This window comes from Neodiprion lecontei, chromosome 1, assembly GCF_021901455.1.
Source record: "Neodiprion lecontei isolate iyNeoLeco1 chromosome 1, iyNeoLeco1.1, whole genome shotgun sequence".
NCBI lineage: Eukaryota > Metazoa > Arthropoda > Insecta > Hymenoptera > Diprionidae > Neodiprion > Neodiprion lecontei.
Window position 1 is genome coordinate 281,925 of NC_060260.1, and position 17,061 is coordinate 298,985.

General features: G+C 37.5%; 3 protein-coding genes across 5 annotated transcripts; 2 read left to right on the forward strand and 1 right to left on the reverse strand.

Annotated features, from left to right (window-relative positions):
• Nucleotides 1–610: 610 nt before the first annotated feature.
• Nucleotides 611–6,182, forward strand: LOC107220742. Its single transcript, XM_015659458.2, has 12 exons — nucleotides 611–1,602; nucleotides 1,675–1,793; nucleotides 1,880–2,024; nucleotides 2,744–2,873; nucleotides 3,041–3,206; nucleotides 3,293–3,473; nucleotides 3,573–3,931; nucleotides 4,235–4,391; nucleotides 4,803–4,934; nucleotides 5,071–5,188; nucleotides 5,490–5,644; nucleotides 5,729–6,182. The coding sequence occupies exons 1-12, from the start codon at nucleotides 959–961 to the stop codon at nucleotides 5,832–5,834; spliced, it is 2,412 nt and encodes an 803-aa protein (XP_015514944.1). The 5' UTR covers nucleotides 611–958; the 3' UTR covers nucleotides 5,835–6,182.
• A 3,566-nt stretch (nucleotides 6,183–9,748) lies between these two features.
• Nucleotides 9,749–12,901, reverse strand: LOC107220617 (mitochondrial pyruvate carrier 1). The gene is made up of 3 exons (XM_015659285.2): nucleotides 12,325–12,901; nucleotides 12,048–12,148; nucleotides 9,749–11,896 (listed from the first exon to the last, which is right to left on the reverse strand). Exons 1-3 carry the CDS (start codon nucleotides 12,378–12,380, stop codon nucleotides 11,736–11,738), a joined length of 318 nt encoding a protein of 105 aa, XP_015514771.1. The 5' UTR covers nucleotides 12,381–12,901; the 3' UTR covers nucleotides 9,749–11,735.
• A 1,440-nt stretch (nucleotides 12,902–14,341) lies between these two features.
• Nucleotides 14,342–16,967, forward strand: LOC107220406 (alpha-2-macroglobulin receptor-associated protein). 3 transcript variants are annotated; one of them, XM_046739614.1, is made up of 7 exons: nucleotides 14,342–14,642; nucleotides 15,097–15,238; nucleotides 15,289–15,486; nucleotides 15,579–15,689; nucleotides 15,786–15,894; nucleotides 16,017–16,173; nucleotides 16,237–16,967. In XM_046739614.1, exons 1-7 carry the CDS (start codon nucleotides 14,442–14,444, stop codon nucleotides 16,438–16,440), a joined length of 1,122 nt encoding a protein of 373 aa, XP_046595570.1. In that variant the 5' UTR covers nucleotides 14,342–14,441; the 3' UTR covers nucleotides 16,441–16,967. The 3 variants fall into 3 exon arrangements, with proteins under 3 accessions (XP_046595570.1, XP_046595578.1, XP_046595583.1); XM_046739622.1 differs by having other exon boundaries at nucleotides 14,344–14,642; nucleotides 15,316–15,486; XM_046739627.1 differs by lacking the exon at nucleotides 14,342–14,642 and adding an exon at nucleotides 14,671–15,010.
• The last annotated feature ends 94 nt before the right edge of the window (nucleotides 16,968–17,061 follow it).

A 17,061-nucleotide genomic window follows, 5' to 3' on the forward strand; every position in this document is an offset into this window, starting at 1 on the left:
TACACCACGTTAGTTTCCATTCCAACTACAGGCGACGTTGAAAAGCGTACCGTGTGAGGCGCGAATCTCGCACACATAGATACGTGACAGGCACGGAAGGCGTACAGCAATAGCTGCTGTGGTTCCATCATGCAACCACGGCATATTCTGTAACTGGTTTATCCTGGCATCTACACCGCACGTGACTACACTTTACTTTCATCGGAGAATCGAATGTCACGAAGAAATCCTCAATTATACCGTATTTCGTCGAATAGTGCATGCATACAGATAACTACGTATGGATTCCCCCGAACACGAACTGCACCAGCTGCAAATATGTTATATTAATGCCAATGACCAGTCTATGCCATCGACGATGAGTCACTGACATATAAATAATGTGTACATCAGTGCGATGAGTAGATCAGCTTTTCCCAACTATACTTATGCGAAATTAAATTCCTGCTGTATAGTGGACGTGAACCGACGTGAACCGCGTTAACTATAGCTGTACAAGTGGTTGTAAGTTGAAAAGGCGCGGGAAGGGCCCGGGTTGCATCCTGTTGCTTCTGCCGTTAGTAGCGGCTTAGGCGCGTCGTCGTGTTTCTGGCGTAGTCGTAATCACTCCCCCACCCCTACAGTTGTCAGATCAGCCAGTGTAGTCCGTCCGTTTACGTATCGTCGTGCGGACGTTAATTTCACGGGCTTGGGAAGATTTTCCGTGTAAAATGTATACGCTGGCATCGAAGTAAATTAAATATTGGTCGTTGGTTGATTGTGGTGATGATATGAGGAATCTGGCATTAGATTATGTCGAAGACGTAGAATAAATTTTACGTATTATTACGTTTATCAAGAGTTGAATACATAGTAGTAATAGTGTCATTATTTTCAGTAACGAGAGACAATAAAAATAAGAATATAAAAGAAACAGACGTAACTAAAATCGTACAGCGTTTCGGTGTAGAATCATAAAATGTGGTTGACGGTAGTGTGGGCGACGTTTTTGATCGCGTGCCCGTCACTGTTGGGCGTTGTCGGGCAGTACGAATGGCAGGTGCGCGATGAGTTTGACGAAATTCGTCGGCGAATGGATCAGGTTACCATAGAAAACTGTCCGATTCAGCATGTCGGAGATTTGTACCTTCCTGAAGATGCGGTATCGCATTTACCGGACATTAAGGACATTAACATAAACCCAGTATTCCCAAACAGAACAGCTTTGCTTCACCTGCAGAATATGGCACTGAGCAGATCGTTTTACTGGAGTTACATACTGCAGTCGCGTTTCATACGACCCGCGATAAACGACACGTACGATCCAGGAATGATGTACTACTTCTTGTCAACCGTAGCAGACGTATCCGCTAATCCGTATATCAATGCCTCGGCAATTTACTTTGCTCCTAATACCTCATACTCCCCATCCTATCGAGGATTCTTCAATAAAACTATGCCCAGATTCGCTCCGAGAACTTTCAGAGCTGACGATTTCAACGACCCGATTCATCTTGAGCGAATTTCGACCAGAAATACCTTCACTGTTCAAGATCTCGGTGCTTTTCCGGCCGACAGTCTCAGCCATGATTATACCACCGATTATTATCGAATAAACGAATGGTGAACAACCCTTTCCGATACACAGCCCATATCTTTTGACCTTTGATTTTACCACAAGATTCGTTGTTGCAGGTACAAAAAATGGCTTCCAGACAATGTTGACAGAAGACATGATACAAAAACTACCTACCAGGTGGAAATTAGATATGCAAATAACACTAACGAGACTTTCACGTTTCATGGCCCCCGAGGTACAAATATTCGTTTAAAAATAAATTGTCCGACTTGTCGAAAATATGCACGCATTGTTTTATGATTGAAATCGAATTGGTTTTAGGTGCCGATGAATATCCCGGGCCAGTGAAATGGACTCGGCCGTATTTTGATTGTGGCCGGTCAAATCGTTGGCTGGTGGCCGCGGTTGTACCCATTGTTGATATTTACCCCAGGCATACGCAGTTCAGGCATATTGAATATCCAACGTAAGAATGACTTACAAGCACATGTCATATTTTCTACATTACCTCCGTCAACAACTCCATTACTTTGTAGTTTTTATGAGTACTACAGTGCTTAAAAGTCTAATTGACTCACACGAGTCAAGAAGTCCATATGGTTGAACAAGATGAGAATATTGTGTAGTTTTTGCATGTGCGCATGTACAGATTTCTTGACTCGTGTGAGTTTCATTCGTTGGCACTTTACCCTTGTCAAGAAACCCCTATTTTATGCGCACTTTCCACGAAAATAACAAAAGTGGGGCCACTACTTTCCTTAGACTGATAACTAGATACTACTTATAATCTATATGTAATGCTATTTAACCATCTGAGGGAAGTGATGTGCTTATCTCAACCTCCGGTTAACCTTGTTTTGATTCTGTGATTATTTAATAAAATGATCACAGCCTGTTGTTATTTGCCATTTTTAATATATAGCGCTGGAAACAGAAGTAGGTCATCGTGATTACTGTAATCAGTAATTACAAAGTCAACGCTACATCTATTATTATGAGGAATAAATGAAATGCTTTTCAAGCAAATAATTATTCGCAAGAAATGAATTTCTTGACACAACACATCACACACAAGAAACACTACTTTCCACCATCGATAAAAGCTTATCTAAGAACAATGTAAAACAGATTTACAATGAAATGTATGCAGAACTAATCAGTTTTTGATGATATTACTTTCTCCAGATACACCGCAATTGCGGTTCTTGAAATGGATTTTGAAAGGATAGATATAAATCAATGTCCGAAGGGCCAAGGAAATAATGGTCCAAACAGATTTGTAGACACAGCAAGGTGTAAAAAAGAAACTACTGAGGTATGTACGTGCAGATTATTACTCACGTAGAGCTGTTCATTTAACCTGTAGCCCAGTGTAAGTTCAGAAGAACTTACAGAGGAATAGTCCTCTTCACCTATTTTCCAGTCAAAGTGTGAAGCTATCCATCACTGAATGTCACTAAATAATTTGTGTCTAATTTTCAGTGTGAACCGCTACATGGATGGGGCTTCAGGAGAGGTGGCTATCAATGCCGATGTAAGCCTGGGTCTAGATTGCCGACTGTAGTAAGAAGACCTTATCTTGGTGAAATAGTTGAGAGGGCTACCTCGGAGCAGTATTACAACGGATTTGATTGTACCAAGATTGGATGTATGTAAATATCTAATAAGCTTCACCATTATACATTTTTTAGTTTGTGTAACGCTATATACTGGTAATTCATAAAAACTGTCCAGGGGTTCAAAAAATGCCTGTACAATGGGAGAAGGCAACGCCATATATGAAAGAAAAATACCTTGAAAGATTTTATGAGTATCGAAATTATACAACTGGCCCGGCTTCACTGCACACTGAAAAAATGAATATTGACCAGGCTTTAAAATTCATTCGCAGTGTCAATCCAAAGACCTGTAAGAAGTATGTATCCGTTCAATATCTCATAATTGAAAATCTCAGTAATGAATTATATTAAATATACTTGTACACATACTCAAGTCATTGATCCTTCATTTTCAGTTTTACTCAACACGATTTGAATTTGCATGGAGACATCAGCTTTAAAGCAGAAGAATTCTTTGAGAATGAAGCAAAGATGGCAGCTAGGTTAGCTAACTTCATCAGTGCATTTCTCCAAGTATCAGACCCTAAGGAAGTTTATTCTGGCAAGAGGGTGGCAGATCGTCCCTTGACTGAAGATCAAATGATTGGCGAAACTTTAGCTATGGTGCTAGGAGACACCAAAATTTGGTCAGCTGGTACTTATTGGGAACGTAACAAATTTACTAATCGAACCTTCTTCGCTCCTTATGTGTACAAGAACACGCTTAATACTGGAAAGGTCAAAGTCGAGGATCTGGCGAGGCTGAATAACACAGGTATTAAAAAAGTGCGGCTAATCAATATAATACATTTACAGCAGGGGTTGTTAACCACAGACACATAGTCATCTGATTCTTTTGGGGCACGGGTGAAGTATGCTAGCGCGTTGATTGAGCCTCATGTCTGGGTTATCTGCGGAGGATTAAAACCTAGCTAACATTGCTGGGTACAAAAGACTCTTCGAATCCGCCAACTTTCTGATAAAATTTAAGCCGTTTAGGCGGATACTTACACAATATGAGAGTTGAAAAATTATTGAATGAATAATAACCTATTCACGTATTCCTGAATAATTACAGACGAAGTTTACACAAATAAGCCTTGGTTCAAATTTCTTAAACAACGCTGGGCAGCCAACTTTGAAGAGCTGGAACAATATCACATGAAGATCAAGATTCGATTCAATGAGACAGGAGAGTATCTGAAAAAATACGAACACTACCCTAACTTTTACAGGTGAGGAAATAGCAGAGTCGATCTTATTAGTCTGGCAGTTCATTTCAAAAGTCTAAGGATTCATAAATAGAATGATTTAGAAAACAGAAGTACCTGCTGACCACTTTTCTGATATCCAATTTGATATTCAGCCTGGCTTGACTTAGAATTTTATTGCCCAAAATTGTTTGCCAGTTTCAAAGGTAGTGATCGAAAATGTTGAAGAAAAAACAAATTGATATACAATTAGATCTAAAAATATAGCGTCTCTTGTGCTTGTAAAACTTTCGAGCAATTATTGCCAATGCTTCTGAGGCAGGCTTGAGTAAAGAATGGGAACTAAGAAGATTATGATTCAGGAGAAGGGTCACCTTCATCTCTTATGTTTAATTTATTCTAATGTACGGGGATGGCTCGGGTGTGTTTGTACAGGGCAGCAAACCTGAAACATGGCCATTGGACCGCTCCCTATTTCGATTGTAACGGCAAAGTGAAGAAATGGGTAATCACCTATGCATCACCGTTTTTCGGCTGGGATAGCTTGAAAGACAAACTGGAATTCAAGTGAGTATGGAATATATATGGATAGGCTCTAAGTCTGTGTATGTAAATCTAGTGTGAGATAGTCTGGCTATAGAACCGGTTCAATGATAAAAGAGGAAGGAAGAAAACGTTGTATTTAATATTGAGATACTTACAGGGGTGTTGTGGCTGTTACCATGGACTTGCTTCAGCTGGATATTAACCAATGTGATGATAAATTCTACATTCCCAATGCCTTCAAAGGCACACATAAATGTGACAGGAAAACATCATACGTAAGTCTTTCTCATGTTCCTTTTGGACACACTGTTTCTGCCTCTAGAGGACTGCAGTTTTATATTCTGGCATTGACTTTTTCAATTCAATGGCAAATAAATAAACTCTGTTGATAGAATTTACATTTTGATGAATCTAATGATTGTTAAAACCAATAGCTCGGAAGAAGTATACTCTTAGTCCAGCAAGAGCATCATATGTTCGAGGCGCTAACTTAATTTTGTTAGATAAAATTTTTTCCATCTGGGATATAACTACGCAGTGAGGTACTTGTTTGAATACCGATTGAAAATATTTCAGTGTGTTCCGCTTCTCGGCCGCGGTTTTGACACCGGAGGCTATAAATGCGAGTGTAAACAAGGATACGAATATCCATTTGAGGATCTGATAACGTATTATGACGGACAGCTGGTAGAAGCAGAATTTAACAATATTGGAAATGATAAGGAAACCAGGTAAGCGGCATGCATCTTATCGACGGTACAAAGAAAAATATAAAATTTGCAAAGATTTACATTAACATGAGTTTCTGATTGCAGGTACGACATGTTCAAGTGTCGTCTAGCAGGTGCTACTTCGATCCATGCAAGTTGGCTACTGCTTCTCACAGTAATTGGTCTGTTTTATAGACTGCACCACAGATAAGACCGCTATTTGTAAATTTAATTTCAATTTATATTCTTTTGTACCTATATTATGGATCTGAATAGTGTAATCCGTCCGTAGCTTCGTAAGAAAATACATATACGAAATTATAGTACATAGTTGGACTTGCAACATCGTATTATGGCAAGGAATTTTAAAGATAAGTTACAGATCTGAATAGTATAATCCGTCCATACCTTTGTAAGAACATAATCATACAGAATTATGATACGTGGTTCGATTTGCAACTTTGTGTTATTGCAAGCAATTATAGCAATTACTCGACTGATATTATAAATAGTTTTCAGAAATGCTCGAAAGATTGCTATAAATAATCTTAACCAAGAAGTGAATCTCTTTTTTCAATTTTGTTTAATTTATACGTAAACTCGTTTATTACAGGTATTTCTATTTGCATTTCAAATCTGAATCTCGAAACGAACAAATTATTCGTAATAAAGATATTAAACTTTTATTATCGGAAATACTTTCAACTTTCGTCCACTCTAGTATTATAACTATAATATGTTGACTGTAATATTGTAATTCCCTCTTACACGTTACAACAAACATTGAAGGAATTTTCATTTCACTAGCCTCTTTAATCCAATACTCCCGATTTATAGAATAGCGCCTTTGATTTGTACGATGTAGTCTACTTTGAGTTGCACTAGTATAAAAACCGGGAAGCAAGAGACGTAAAAAGTCAAGTCTGCATGGTGCGTTGAATGAATATAGTGAAAATTGTCAATATTAGACAAGTTTTAGTGATATATCGAACGGTTGCAGAGTTGATTCCAATACTCTGCATTTATCGATTTATTAATGAAGTCAATAATTGCAGAAAAGTGCAATACCCTCTAGGCTCAGCTAAACTCAGCACTAATCCTCAGTCAAATGTATTCCGGCACTCCGATTGCCCGCTAAGCAATTCAATACTTCATCTGAGAGACAGAATGTACCAGGAAATGGTAGGAACGGATCATTGACAGTCTGTACATATCGTCGGCCAAGAACCCGGATAAAATATATGGCAAATTTCACAGTGCAGCACGTTGCAGGGTAAATATATATAGGTATATATATCAAGTATCGAAATGACTACTGTCGAAACGACTAACCACTGGGAAATATTTTTGAACTTTTTACAAGATGTATATACAGGGTGGGTCAAACAAAAAATCAAACCATATTTAAACGTGAATACAATTCGATTGAGTCTACCGATTTTCCAAAACTTTTCTTTGCTCGAAATTAAAAGAATAAACCTTTCGTTTCGAAGAAAATTGACATTACAGAATGTTCAACTTATTGTCAGTTCCCATTTTAAATTGTGATTCGAAGTTTGACTCTGGCAATTTAGTAATTCTCCTAGATTCTATTTACATAACATGAAACGTTTCTTGTAATATCGATGTAAGTTGAACATTCTTTAATACTGTTTTTTTTCATTGTTCCTGCCAGCGACTTCTTCATAACCTGTTTTTCAAAAGCGTGTATCTCTGCAAGGAATGAATCTTTGTCCAATTTTCAAACGCGAAATGAAAGGGTAATGCTTCTAATTTTGAGTATAAAAAGTTTTTGAATATGAGTGAACGCGTTCGAAATTTATTCACTTTTTAAATCCGTCCGGTATTTTTAGCCCACCCTCTACTATTAACGATTGAATGTTTTAATTATCGTATACACATTTGATACAAGGTAGTATAATAATTTTTTTAAAAAGTGGAAAATAAAAAGTTTTACCCGATTTTTCAAGTTATTAATTATTAATTCCTACGCGGGTAGACACCGTTTGTGGCTATACTGCACCATCTGTGACCATACTTGTAATGTTTTACTTGTTTCTATTGTCGTAAAGACCACTCTGACCAATATTGACTTAACTGCTGAAACATACTTTGCAGATAATACTAAACGGACCTTTTTAATATTCAATTGTTTATAACCGAATGCTAAAAGTTATTAAAGCTGATCAAAGTATCATTTACCGCCACGTTCTCGTTCATATGTAAGTGATTGGTTACAAAATGATTAAACCATGGCCACGTATGGTACTAAGGTTCAAACACGATGCATTATCCCGATATTTCACTGACAATAATATTTAAGTAATTAAAGTTAACCGACATTTTTTGCTGGGCTTTTCAATTCAACTTACTGCATGGGTATATCTGGAGAAGGGTTGCGTCATAATAGTAATTAACCCTCAGTTGTGTGTTCGACTCATGCAAATTTAGTTTATCACAAATTTCCACACGGAAAAATACGAAGCTAATTGAAATTTTTGTTCAACAACATTGTTATTGCCTTGGCCTTTTATGCAAATAATGGCACAAATCGGAATAAGTATACATACACAGAGGATACAGTATCGACTCGAGAAATGAAAATGATCGATACGGTTTTCACTCACTTATGCTTGTGATGTAGCTCTTGTAAAAACGTCCGAGAGTTTGAACTTTTGAATCTCTGAATCGAAGTATCGTTGATCAGCCAAACAGAATCCAAATAAGGTTCGTCGATTTTAGACTTCTTTTCACTCACGTAAATTAGTTGAACCAATTTAATTTCTAGCTAAACAAGAAACTGCATCTCGAACAACGAAGAGCCAAGCAAAGTTCTGTTGTGAAAACAAAACTTACGCGTTGCTACAGCATTCAGAAAATCTGAGAAACGGAAAATGTCTGTTACATAGGCAATTTCCATATATGTACAATACGTATGTTTGTACGTATGTATATACATACATGCATGTACGTATTACGTGTACAATATAAAAGCGAAATAAAACCCGTCACTGCGTATACATTATGCGAGAACCCGAAGGGAGATACGATTAATCAAATCTTGTCAAAGATATTATTTCGTACGCTATGATTCCAAATACAGTAGCAAACTTTTCGCAGACAATGAGATTATCTTCAAACCTTGAGTTACACTCAGCGCAACCATCCATATTCAGTACGTACCTTCAACTTCAAAAAACAGATTCTTATGTCCTGCTTCTTCACGAACTGCGAATCGCAAAGCGCCGAATGCCTGGCTCGAAGCTCCTGGGCATGGGGTGTATACTTATACCTATGTATTCACGAAGCGTCGCGCCATATATGCCACCCTTACAGAAAAAGTCCTCAAAACCCTCAACTTGGCGGTGAATTCGTGACTCCTGACGTTTTTTCTTGCGGGAATGTAGCATTATCTATGAATTGGGGGTAAGAATTCAGACCCAACTTGAGGGTATTTTTACGTAAGGATACGGACATTTGTCATACATATTCATATATATACAATTCTTCGTTAAATCTAATACATCTATTGAAGATCGCGTTTGATAAATCTAAAAGTGGGTATTCAAAAGCGAAACATAAAAAGTTGAAAAAAGATGGATAAAATTTTAAGAAAATTAACATTTACACAATATAACTAACACGTTGGGCCTGGCCTTAATTTTTTTCGTGGTCTGAAAAAAGCCTCAATCCTCGATTGAACCGTATTTCGCCGTGTTCCAAAAAGCTGATACTTTTTTACTGCGAGGACAATGCACGGCAATTTCACACCGCACAAATCTCAGATAGCACAAAATCATTCCCTATAAGTGCAAGAATTACCCAACAATTTGCCCGAAATTTCCGTTAAAAATTTATGCATTTTCTCTTGCAATTGAAACACTTGTCAGAAATTTGGGAAGTTCAGATCGCTAGCCAAGAATGAGGCTAAAGCTGACAGTCAGAGTTAACAGCCAAACGTGCCAAACTTCTTTCAAATAGGATGACGCAGGATAGATATATATTTATAATTCTATAAAAGTATTAGCTTTCTTCAATATTCATCAATTTTATTTGGGGTTCTAGGTATAAAACTCTTCATTAAAAAAAAATATCGAGGTTCGGGTGAGCACCGCAGATATAAAGGGAAGTCATAGTATTTTGCTTCTCCCCCCCCTTTTTTTTTTTTTTTTTTACTGCAGCCCCAACTGGTAATTGATATTCGTACCTTGTGTCTTTATCAACATTCACAATATTCTTGCATAACAAAACTGTTCTGCACATTACTGCAAATCAGATCAAACGCCTCAGATAATTTTTAAGGAGAAAACCTCATGTAATTTACGAAACATCAAGCCAATTGACTTGCTATTTATGGGCTTTAAAAATACTTGCCACACTGAATACTTTGGAGCACATGGTTTTTTTTTTAAAGCGATTGTTAGACTAAAGTGCTGAAAGTTGTATTCCCACTGGCAGTGAAAAATCATTTTGGTATTTTAAACCCCAAAATTTTACACAGTGAGATTCGTACAGGAGTATAGCATACTTTTCTCTATTGTCATTATTGTATTCACTCTACAATGATACCAATTTATTTTTATCAGTATATGCTAAAAGCTATTAGTGTGATGACAGCATTTTGTACTGACAGATAATCAGAAACGTGCAAACTGAATTGCAATAATAGCAGTACCCTCCGTTGAACTGTACAATTTCTTCATATATTTCTTTGACTTACTCTGAATTACATGATTGCATCTGCCCCATCAATATTTACATTGGTATATCCTGTAAGAATTTCAGATTATGATTTACATCCAGTCATATCTACAAATTGTGTGCTCCCAATAGCGTACTACTTACTATATGCATATATACAGTTTGTCTATTCGGTTCAGGTGTAGAACTATGTTATAAAGATTGATGTATAAATATCAGAAGCGAATTCACAGTTGAGATTATTGAAAATTATAAGTAAATTGACTTCAATGACTGACCTATAAGCTGTGCCTAAATGGAATGAACTGTAAACTGACAGAGGTGGATTTTGATCGATTCAAGGCCATAAAGGAATCGTAGCAGACTATACCAATCGTCTTGAATCAGTCAGAAACCACCTCTGTAGATGTACCTACGGGCTATTCCATGTCAGGAAAATCGGTCAGGTTGAAAGGTTTTCCAAATTTTGCACATAGGTGGGCCTCAGAGTTAGAGTTCTGTGCTAAGTAGTTTTTCAATTTCTACAGATCTCAGGAAGTAATTTGGAAGTAATTTGGAACCAAAAATTGAAACAATATTTTTGTGGGAAATAATTGCGCTGTTGAGATCGATGCAACAGGAGGCGTTTGTTTACTGTTTCGTACATAAAATTTTTATTCCTGAGCAGAACTTGCTAAATTTTACTACCATTACACTTTGGCTGGTCTAAACACGGGAATTGAACACTTTACAAACTTTAAAACTGTATTTGTGGAGCACAGAGAAATACCTCACCACCAGATTTTTCGAAGCTTCTATAAACTTGCCTCTACACTGCTATCACAAAAATAGATTTATAATTGTGGTCATTTCTTTTCAGAAGCTTTAATAGTGACTGTAAAAAAAAACCTCTGGAGCATCACTACTGTTGAAGGAATGAATTATTTGAAGAAAAGATGTTGAGGTATGCATGGTAAAGTCAAAGGAATTGTAACACATAGAAAAACTATTTAGCAACGTAAAAATCGAATTCTCTCCGATTTGGAAACATTTAAAAATATCTGACGTGAGATTTTAAGTTGATACAGTACTGTAAAGGCTTTTCTTATTCAAGAAAAACTGATACAATAGAGTCGCCCTGATTTCTTGTACACTAATTTCTCTGTTGAGCCACTGTTTATCAATGCTTTTTTTTTTACGACACCCGGATGTAGCAGCATCAGGTATGAGCATGATGCAGCAAAATTAGCCTGATTGAAATATAAATAGAGCCTGTGATTTCATAATTACTGTGAAAGTTTTGTCTTCGGAACCCGAATGGCAAGAAATTGTGGAGAATCTACCATTTTACATTATGTATGCCATGCATATGATGATTCACTTGGCAACCGAGCATATTCCAGGTTGTTGTGTTACTCTTGATCCAATCAAGTTATTCTTCTTTCTTCTTCTCTCTGTAATGATAGTTTATAAAACGAGCTCCCTGTGTGAGTTGGGCACCTTCGTTGACAAAGTGACAGGCAAACAGGAGCATGTTACGTGGCTGGACCTTGATCGCAAATCTCATAAACATTGCAGAATACAAACATAACGCTGTAAATAAAGCGATAGAACAAGTAAATGCATAGATTAATAAACCTCTTGTGCACGTGTCTGACCAAACTAGTTATTTCTTCCTCAAAGAGGCTGATAAGGAATAAATTTGCAAGATTATACAAGACTCCCCAATTATTTATCAACTCACCCAGTGTCATTTTGCCACTTATAATTTTTGGATCTCTCTGAATATCAGCGATAGCAGCGATTGGAATAAGCCAATTGGCAATGGGCCCCCAGAAATGGGTGCTGAAAATTGGTTAAACAATTGTGGAAATTTGATTTTATTGTGCTGTTCAAGTATGTACGCTACGTATATGTATACACACATGCCATAATGCCACGCTCTATGTATGCAGGTATGTATTTACACACCTGCATGCATGAGCATGCTGTAATACACGTTTAATCACGGATTATCTAACCTCATAAAATAGTCGCGGGTCTCTTTGCTCTTGAATAGTTTCATTACCCGATTCATTTTGATGTTTTCTTTTTGCCAATTATACAGCCGTAGAACGATTGAAAAATAACTTGAAAGTTCACAGATTTCAAGTCGAACAGATAAGAGAAAGAAAAAAAAATATGTTCCAACAGTACCCAGTCGAGGCGTGAGGTGACGACCAGCGTCAACTATTCACTGCGTCCTGCGGTCTACACTTGGCCGACGCCACCAACCAACAACCGTGGGTTGCGTAATGTTCACTGGCAATAATTCAATTATCATTATCAGCTTGTTGCTGTCCATACAATGCTCTGTGGCTGCGTCCCTCAATGACAGACAAGTGCAGACATTGATTACCGTGAATTCACTGGAAGTGCGAAAAAACTCAATAATTTCTTCTCCCTTAGCAAAAAACCAAAACTCATCACAACGTTGACTCGGAATATCTGTATATCAAACATCCACAGTCAACGTCAACAATGCGACAGTGTGAATACGCTCGATGAGTTAGATGGGTGTAACAGAGAGTATTCGGATCAGTGACAGAGATGGACAGAGACACAGGTAACGGGCCGCAGAGGCTGCAGAGGTAGTGGAACATCGACAAAAATACGCCGGGAAATGCAGTCTCGTTGGGGGCAGTATTTGAGTAAACCTAAAACAGTAGAAAACTTCTGTACTGAGGCTCCGGTAGTGTCCCTGTGCCGTCCATAGTGCCGTCGCGCGCCTAATTGCGCCGAGCTTGGATGCGCCCCATTCACATATAGGGTGCGTTCCGAAATTAGCTAGCAGCACTGAAAATTCCCTAGAGGGGCAAAGACAAATTGACGCGACAGCGCCTCGTCCTAAGCGGAAAAAGTCGTTCATGAAAATGCGTACCGACGGAACAGCAAAATGCCGCGAGTCTGAACTACATGGGGTGCTTTCCATTTACTGACTCAAGTCGACTTGTGTCGCTATTTCTAGTGTATTCCTTTGCCCAGATTGGCCGGTTACACCAGAAATAGCGACACAAGTCGATTTGAGTCAGTAAATGGAAAGCATCCAGTCACAGATATTTTTCAATCTTGTCCAAATACTCACTTATTCTGAAGTTCACAATTCTTTACAATCTGGCGTGTACACACGTGTCGCTGTTCCTTGGAAACCGAAATCAACTTACTTGTCCCGAGCACTTCTGGTCGTCACCGTGTCTAGAGCTCGAATGAAAAATTTGAAGTCCAGCTCGCGTCGTTACTGCCCGCTTGTAGCGCCCGACTCCAGTGGCGGATCCAAGAAACTTTTGACCGACAATACAGGGTCCGTTACTCTTCTCCCACATATGTAATTCAACTCAAATCTCTATTTATAGGTACCGCAAGAAAAATATTTTTCTTTTCTGATTTTAACTAAACAATTCTTCCTCTGTATTAATATGAACGTGAACATGAATTTTTTTTTGTTTCTAATAAGGTTGATTTTAATTAGTTGGTGACAGGGTTGTACAAATCGATTCTGAAACAAAAGATTTTTCGCTCAAGAAAGAGCAAGTATATCGACGTATTATTGCGAGGGGAATCGAATGCGCGCATTTCGAATACGGTGCGAGTAACGAATCAAGAGTTACAGCCAAAAAAACGAGGAGGCGTCTCTCAGGCATTTTTGTGCTGCTGTTGGTTCCTACGCCCGTTTGGTGCGTTTTTTGTGATCCTGGCGGTCCAATTAGTCAATTACATGTATCAAGATTCTAGAATAATGATAACGAATGAGATTGTTTTCTTATATCGCCAACAGCTACTTCATTTCGCTTCTCCATTTTCTCCATTTTTTACCACTTCTAATGAACAAATCTAGATTTCTGAATTCGTCGAATAAAAATATTACTGAGATTTACTGAACCATTTAATACCAGGTGGGCATTTTACCGTTGCATCGGTACTCATTTTCACGAGCGACTTTTGACGCCGATGGCGTGGCACTGCCGCGTCAATTCGACGCCCGTGAAAATCCACCCTAAAGCGGAAACTTGGAATAAATTGCTTCGGGCTAGTAATTGAAACACAACGCAATTATAAAAGAAACGTGTTAGAGCGTACTTTGCGTATACACATAATCAAAATGAGTGTCAAAATTTTAAACCCAATCTGGGTTCTAAGTCTGCTTCTTGGCTGTAATCTGTGCGAAGGTTTGAGTAAATATTCTAGTGCAGCGAATGCGCCTGCCGAGGATGCTTCGATATATGTTCCAACATCAGTGCGAGAACTCGACAAACCTTTTCGAATGGCGAAATTGAATTTACTGTGGTCCAAAGCAAAGCATGTACGATCGTCGCTAGCCCTCTACCTACAGACATAGCACATTAAACAGTAGCAGACTACTGACCATATTGTCGGTAGATAATTACCCTGTATATGCAGTATGCACTGTAGAATGATTCCACCGGAGTCACAACACTGTACACAGCATGCAGGGTATTGTTTCGTGTTAGGATTTCACGCCTCTAATAGTGACATATACTGGTAGCATTGTGAGAAGGTCATTGTGTGCTATCTCACTGAAATAAGTGATGGGATGTGTGAATTATTTGAAATCTTTGCAACATTATAATGCAAGCCGAACTCATCCTAGCCGCGCCTGCAAAACTGTAGCATGACTTTAGCGCCACTCCAGTGGACTCACTCTACCATGTGAATGAAGACTTTCAAAAATTAAAACAATAAACTTTTCTCATACTAATTGTCTATGATTTATAACAAGAAAGTTTATATTCTAGCGTCTAACTGAACCCAAGCTGCAAGCACTATTCAGTGATTTGAAAATTCATGACAAGGAGGAGATCGCATTAAAACATCTTAAAGCTGAAAGTAAAGATCTTGAAGGGTTGCACGAAGCTACGATGCGTAAAAAACTAATTGGTAATTATTAATTTCTCCTACATTTACTATTAATCAACATTCACCTTCAGAAATTTTCAAATGTCTTCTATATGTAGGCCTTATGAGCACGTATGATCTATTGGAGCATTTCACAGACACCGAGGATGAGAATATCTTAAAGAGACATAAGGCTATGAATGACGGCAGCAATTATGTATCGAAAGATGTTTTTAAAAACAGAAAGCTCAATCAGTTATGGGCGAAAGCTGAATTTGCTGGCTTTACAGGTAATAATAATCATTTTTTTCCAACTTTTATTTTCGATCTGTCATTCTGATTCTTTGTTTCTCGAATTGTTAAAAGCATGTGTTATTTTCAGATGAAGAGCTGGCAGCATTGAAAGAAGAGTTTCTCCATCATCAGGAAAAAGTTGACGAGTATATGAGCCTTATCGCTGATATCGATGCAGGAGATACTCAAACTCACAAGAGTAAGTTCGTTTTCTCAGCATTTTTTAAATAATGTGCAGACAGTTTCTCCATTACTGCATAGCTCAACAAAATGTATTCAACTTCTCTGATCACAGATAGCTTGAGCGATAAACATGAAAACTGGAATATGCTTGAGCAAGAGGAAGAGAGCAACGATGTTCCTGGGAAAAATATTGATTATCTTACGAAAGTTAATTTGATGAGGTAAATAATTATAACAATTTCATATAAGATTTCTAGTCTGAATTTGGCAATTTAGTAAATTTATGACTTGCAATTGCTTTATTGATATCCTTCACCGTCATTACAACCTTGCATTCTAATAGAGACAAGCATGTGAAATTAAAAGATGGATATGATCATTTGGAAAGACTCACTGCCCAAGGGCCCAATCATAAGGAATTCATAGAGCCTAAAGTGCAAGGTCTGTGGAGGATTGCCCAGGAAGCCAAGTTCAATCCAGATGAGTTGATGTCCCTCAAGGTATAAAAACATATAAATGTTTGACACCTAGTTGCAAATTGTGATTTGTCCATTTAATTTTAGGAAGAACTTCGACACTATGAAAGGAGATTGTTGAAACTACGCCATTTTCATACCTCTGCAGCTTTGGCTGATGGTAAGAGAGGGAAATCAGAAGACTTTGACAATTCAACTGCTGAAAAAAATGTGAAAAAACATGCAAGAATAGTTGAGAAGTTACATCTTGATCTTGAGACAAAAATAATGCAAAAGCATGTGGAGCTGTAAATAATCAATTGAAAATTAAAAATGTAAATAATATGAAAAAATGTATGTATTGCTTTTGTAGCATATAGATAATGTTTCTGTGCAATTATTTTTCAAGAGCAAAGTAAAAAATTATTTTTATGAAATGATTAACTACTATCTTCTAGTTCATAGAAGAACCCCGACATAAGAATAGTTATTTTGATACTGATATAAAACAAAGAATCGACCGAATATTTTTTCGAATGTTTTATCCTTGTTTCGCAAACTACTTTTGGAATTACGTCTTAAAACGAAAAGTAGCCTTATATTTGGGATAAACTTATATTTGGAACAATAAAATGTATTGTTGCTTTCATAATCTATTTTTAGTTGAAGATTTTAGTGTGAACGGATCTGCATTTGCGGTAATAAATTTGTATGCTGGAAGAACGATGTGTAAGTAGATATTGCGACTTAACTAGGTATTATATCCTTGAAAAATACATTGAATAAACATTACATGAAGTTTGGGTTATATTGATTCAATCTTCATTTATTCTTTATTATATTATAAGTAAAATTTACCTTCGAGCCATGGTGCTTAATTCAATAATCTGATTGGAAATCAAAGTAGTTTTCTTTGCACGTGAATTTTACCCA

Bases quoted from the DNA above. Each gene is read 5' to 3' on its own strand.
- LOC107220617 (XM_015659285.2), bottom strand. From the start codon at position 12,380: ATGAATCGGGTAATGAAACTATTCAAGAGCAAAGAGACCCGCGACTAT. The intron at 12,149-12,324 runs GTTAGATAATCC...ACCAATTTTCAG, and splicing joins ACCCGCGACTATTTTATGAG to CACCCATTTCTGGGGGCCCA. The intron at 11,897-12,047 runs GTGAGTTGATAA...CTTTATTTACAG, and splicing joins AAGTGGCAAAATGACACTGG to CGTTATGTTTGTATTCTGCA.
- LOC107220406 (XM_046739614.1), top strand. From the start codon at position 14,442: ATGAGTGTCAAAATTTTAAACCCAATCTGGGTTCTAAGTCTGCTTCTT. The intron at 15,239-15,288 runs GTAATTATTAAT...ATTCACCTTCAG, and splicing joins GATGCGTAAAAAACTAATTG to AAATTTTCAAATGTCTTCTA. The intron at 16,174-16,236 runs GTATAAAAACAT...ATTTAATTTTAG, and splicing joins ATGAGTTGATGTCCCTCAAG to GAAGAACTTCGACACTATGA.
- LOC107220742 (XM_015659458.2), top strand. From the start codon at position 959: ATGTGGTTGACGGTAGTGTGGGCGACGTTTTTGATCGCGTGCCCGTCA. The intron at 1,794-1,879 runs GTACAAATATTC...AATTGGTTTTAG, and splicing joins CACGTTTCATGGCCCCCGAG to GTGCCGATGAATATCCCGGG. The intron at 3,474-3,572 runs GTATGTATCCGT...CTTCATTTTCAG, and splicing joins AATCCAAAGACCTGTAAGAA to TTTTACTCAACACGATTTGA.